General features: G+C 30.2%; 1 protein-coding gene across 1 annotated transcript in view; it reads left to right on the top strand.

Annotated features, from left to right (window-relative positions):
• Nucleotides 1-2,547: 2,547 nt before the first annotated feature.
• LOAG_17133 (hypothetical protein) overlaps nt 2,548-5,821 on the top strand; it is a gene marked incomplete at its 5' end in the record, with an annotated part of 5,142 nt that continues 1,868 nt past the window's right edge. The window contains 2 exons of the mRNA XM_020449792.1: nt 2,548-2,660; nt 3,090-3,222. Of these exons, the coding sequence (XP_020306635.1) occupies nt 2,548-2,660; nt 3,090-3,222 (246 nt within the window). The remainder of the gene's footprint in view (nt 2,661-3,089; nt 3,223-5,821) is intronic.

The following is a 5,821-nucleotide window of genomic DNA, read 5'->3' on the forward strand; positions in this document are numbered from 1 at the left end:
AAAACTTTCTTACATCATTGAAAGTGCTAAAACGCCAATTAAGATGAGAAAATATTTCTAAAATATTTTCTAAAAATGAAAAAAAAACATTGAACTTCCCTTTATAAGATTAATCCTTCTTTATTTTGATTCCAACCATCTTACCTATTAACTATTATTGTTTAACAGTTTCCTGTTATCATTAGAATGAATCATTCATTTAATGGATTGAACATGAATGCGTATCAAATTAGCTTTTATAAAATGATGGATGAACAGTTTTGATACAGCAGTAACTTCTTCTGATATCTGATAAATACATGCTGGCATTTTTATATTGATAAATTAAAGCTTTCTTGCTAGCATAAGTGACTATTGCTTTCCTGCATTTTATTATATTAGTAGTTTGTTACAAAAATGTATGCTCTAATTTTTATTGAAACCAAATTCATCAAAGAAACATCGACAATTGTGATAGATGTAACCATCTTTTGTACAAAACAACTGAATTTCTCAACTGTACATTCATTTTTTCTCACCAGTTTTGACTTGAAATTTCTGCGATTAAAACAGGTTTAAACTTCGACCTTCCTTGTAAGAATGATTATGACAACCAGTGCACCATCACTTTCGAAATATGCATAAAAGTTACTTGACAATTTAAAATTTAAAAAAAAGGATCATAGAAGTTTCAAATTTATTGCAGCTTTTTCTAAGGCATAACCACGATGACTAAGGCCCCAGACAAATCCTATTCATTGTTTTTGATCTTGAAATAAGATATAGAAATATCTTATAAATGACTTCAAGTTAATGATTCCTTCCATGCATTCCTTCTTTCTTTTTACAATCCTTGTCATGGTAGTAAACAATATTGAAAATATGTTGCATACATATTTCACATTCGGAAATCATTCGGAATCTTTTGTATAAAATTGATAAACATCGTTTCATCATTTTTGTCGTCTTAGTTTGTGAATGATCGCCATGGCCAAATTGTTTAGAACATAAATAGATAATAGTCATTATTTGATTAAATTGAGAAAGGAAGAGAAAATGGAGTTGTGAAATTCAAAGTTAGAAATTAGCATCTGATAACTTTTGCAGCCCTTAATAGTATAACATAATATATTACAAAAATGCTACTGGAAAAGCTGGTTCTACGTTTTCGAACAAAAAACATAAATTTCCATTACAGCGAATCTTGTTGAAAGGCTGGTTTTTTGGAAATACAACATTTTTAGAATTAGTTTTAAAACTCAAAGAACCGATCGAACAGGCGAAAAGGAATTTTACAGAAAGAGAAATATTGAAATTTTCATGCAATTCGGATAATTAATAGTAAAAATAGTCCTGACAGAGCAAAGTGGCTTAACAATTTTTGAAGTTGACGAATGATCTCCTGCAGAAATTACGATTCAATTGCGATCTTGTTACCGGTCCTGATATTGTTGACAGCTCATTTTAAATGCATCCATAAAATCGATTCCAATCTTGTCCAGTAAAAATATTTTTCTAAAAAATAGCTTTACAACCAAAGATAACGTTATAACGGCACAATGTTATAATATTTTCTTATCACAATATAGATTTTACAAATATTTTGGATACTGATCAAAGATTGAAGGCTTTTTTGTTTTCGGTTCAAAAATACTCAAGAAACGTGGAAAACTTTTCATTTATTCTGTAAAACCAAAAGGCAGTCTATTAAATAATTAATTAGTTATTTGCAGCCAGCAATGACAATTCACCTTTTTTTTTTTCAACGACATGAAAACCAAATTAATTTTTTCTTTAAACATACAAACACTTTCGCTCTTGCAGATCATGATTCTATGTAACAACTCATTGACTTGAGAATGTGAAATCGTTCCGGATGGATGATTTATGACTATTAATTTGCTTTTAACACATCTGGTTTCAACCCTTGATCTGATTGCAATTTTCCTCAATCACGTACCGTAGTTTCCGGTTAGAAAAAACAATCTCAAATGCAATTGTAGATGCTAAATCAAAAGTCTTACACAGTGCAACAATTTTCGATGATAAATCCAGTCCATAAATTTCACAAAAAACTCACATTGAAATTTTTTCTATGGAATTTACTGCAACTTATTAGCAAATATTTGCCACCATTCTTTATTTTCCTCGCAATCCGAATAATATTACTTTATAAGCTTCTGAACTCCAGTTTTTTTTCACTATTTCTCAATAACAGGTCGTTTAACATCTTGGCATACTTATAATGATAATAATTTGTTAGTTCAATTCAATATCGAGTATATTCATGATGACTGAATCCAGCAAAAATAATTTTCACCCATAACTTTGCCATTTTTTAAAGCCTTTCCGACAGCATAACGTTATTAATGTAATATCGGTACCAACAATTTATGAAATTTAATTATATTAAATAGACTTTGTTATAAACATTAGAATGAAAAATGGTCATTTTGCTTCATTGTGAATTATCAATTATCAATTACATTAATCGATTACAGATGAATATATCACTGAAAATGTTAATATCATTTTCTTCCAGGACGATCTCGTTAATTAAATTATAAAATGGGGAATCAGAAAGATGTGGGAAAATTCCATACGATGCGGAAAAATTGTGAGGAACATGCCGTAATCAGTTATGTCGTCTGTTTTGTCCTAGTGAAAATTGCAACATTCTCGTATTTTTAGATCTATTCAGAAACGGATGGGAATGGTGATAACATCGAACTTTCTCCCTTACCTGTAATTTGCTTGACACGTTGATCTCATTAAGAAAATTATGCCACTAGATGTAGGAACAGTTGTTGTTGTCTAAACAATGTCTCGAATACTGTATAATAGACTTACGTGTTTCATCAAATCATGAACTTGTGAGGAATACGCAATTGTCTTTGTCTTGCAATGATCTTTAAATAAGCCTGTGGCCTGCAATCATCGTGTCCAATAGTGAAAGTTTGAGAGTAACGCATGAGAATGAGTCTTTGCTTGGGCGTTTATTGCGGCTGCATGCAGTGCATAGTAGGTATCAATAGGATTGGGTGGGCGTGGAAGGTGCTGATTGCGATAGTCACCACCTCAAATGCATAGTCTTAAATAGTCTTAAACAGATCGGCACAACTGGTATTGTGTTCCTCGTGCTCCGCTCGACGAAGAGGACCCCCGTACGGTATCATAGACAATTCATTTACACGTATGGGCTTATGCTGTTCCTCAAATTCCAAGTCCAGAAACACTCAGCAGGTGAGTATCACTTCCACATATTATCAGCTATCTTTAATATCTGTTGCCATATGCTGTATTCAATATCACCTTAAGTATCAAAATAATTTTAAATTATCATCTTAAAAAACGGGTTGCTGTGAATATTCTTTAAATTCGAAAAGGCAACGCAATTAATTACTTTTTGAGTACATCGATGTCTTATCAATTATCTGTAGGTGTTTGCACTTTAAATATTTCATACTTTTCAACTGTACCAATTCTTTTTTTTCTTTTGCCCACAGAACTTTCGAAACATAATATTTGTTATTTCCCATAAACGGATTTCCTCATCAAATCGAATGGGTGATAATTTAAATGCATGTATGGAAGTTACAGGTAAATCGCTCAGATTGTATACTTGAAATACTACTCCATGCGACTTTCATGCAAGTTCTTCGTATTCCATCCTTTGTTTCTTGATTCCAACCTAAAATTGTTAAAGTTTATTAAAATTAAATCTTTTTATGACCGACTTTATAATAAAAACAATGTGGTAGCACCATGCTAATAGCTTATTTAATTGTAGCAATCAGCTGCATAAGCAATCACTTCAAAACCATGTTAAAACTTGGAACGTTGGCGGAATCGTTAGAACTGTTGAATGTAATTGTCTTTCAAAACAAATCGTTTAATGAAATCAAGCTCTCTTCTTCATCAATCAGTTGTATTATTTCTTTTACAAGATGTCGTTAAGAGTATTTGAATTCAATTTGAATTCGAATCGGACGAATATTGCAACTGTCTATCAACAGACTAATTTTAACGAGTAACATTAAGACAACCATATTAGCTAGAAACCTAGGTAACTGGTCTGTTTTATATATCTTGTACAGTTGGGTAATGATCCATTATATATCTTATACAGTTAGATTATTACTTTAGTATTATGACCCATTAATTAGATTAAGCAAGTCTGTTTACTCAAACTAATACTTGGTATAATGTCATTTGAAACATTGGAATAAATTGTTTCATCATTCCATAATTTGAACTATTTATATTCACTGTTGGCATAATATGTGATTTCAAAATTAAATTTTACATTTATTTGATATAAATATTATGAAAGGTTACTTTAGAAGGCCTAAAGGATAACTAAGTCCAGCATGATGAGTTGCTAAGCAAGAGCAATCGAGTTATTGACATTGGTCAGTGGTACAGCTGAAATACATAAATAGGAGGGATATATTTCTGTTACTCCACGAAATCTTGCATGAGTAAATGAAATATGCTAACGATTTATATAAATTAATGGAAAACAAACTTTAACTGATAGATAACGTAACTTTTGTAAATTTTGTGAAATTAAGAAGCAAAAAAAGATTTTTGCCTCATATTTCTTCGTGGTGTGATTTTAAAATAGTGCAAAATAAAGCAACGAAACAATAAAGGAATTCTACTTTAATACCAAGACATCTTGTCCACCTCTTGTGTCATCTTTCTTTAAATTGTTATTTCTTGCAAATAAAAATTATCTGTGGAAAGTAAATTCTGATTACTTGGTGAATCATCATTATATTTCAATTGCTTTTTTTGGTTGCAGAAACTAAATCACTGATGAACAACCCACAACGATTAATATAATTTATGAACTCATTCCAGAATTTATGAATCCCATTTGCAACAAATATTTCAGTTCTGGTGAAATTTTCTCTTCACTTATCTTAGAAATGCTACATTCTTGATAAAGTTAAAAATCCATCAATCACGCCATTAATGCTTCATCGTGATATTGGAGTAACAATAGTTTAGCAAGAAATATTCCATGAAATATAAAACAAATCGGCTACACGCTACTATCTGATTTCCGGTTCTATAGGTCACCAATTGTAGAGAAATTGATCATCGGACGGACAATTAGTGACATAAGTCTCCGTGAGTTTTATGTGTTAATCTATTAACCGGTATGCAGCAACTTGAGAATTAGAAATCTTTATAGCAGTAGAAGCAAAAAACAGATGTAGTAATAGCGTTTGAAAAAAAAAAAAAAATTATTTGATTCCTTGCTGAGTGAGTACTTCTTAGTAACGTCTTTCTTTTTTATTTATTAGCAGTTAGCATCACTGAGTAATAAACAGCATATATTAAAGACTCAATTTCATTGAGCGAATGGTTCTTATTAAAAGCATGTAACAATGATTTTAATTTTTGATAATGAATCATCGTATGCTTATATGTGTTGCGATTTTGACGGATGATGATGACTCATTCATTAGGCTGATGACAGAGGAAATGTTTAACTCCGTCAGCTTTCTGTCAATTCCAAAACTGGAGCAGCAATGATACTCAAACACCCTGATCCTAAACATTTGGAGATGTCAGGACCGATTCATGCAAATAATTATGATAATAATATCAGCAAACCCTTCAACAATAATTAATAATAATAATAATAGTAGTAAGTGATAATTGATGATAATTGATAATAATAATAATAACAATGATACTGATAATAATAATAATAATAATAATAATAATAATAATAATAATAATAATAATAATAATAATAATAATAATAATAATAATAATAATAATAATAATAATAATAATAATAATAATAATAATAATAATAATAATA

Source organism: Loa loa, assembly GCF_000183805.2.
Source record: "Loa loa unplaced genomic scaffold supercont3.43, whole genome shotgun sequence".
Lineage (NCBI taxonomy): Eukaryota > Metazoa > Nematoda > Chromadorea > Rhabditida > Onchocercidae > Loa > Loa loa.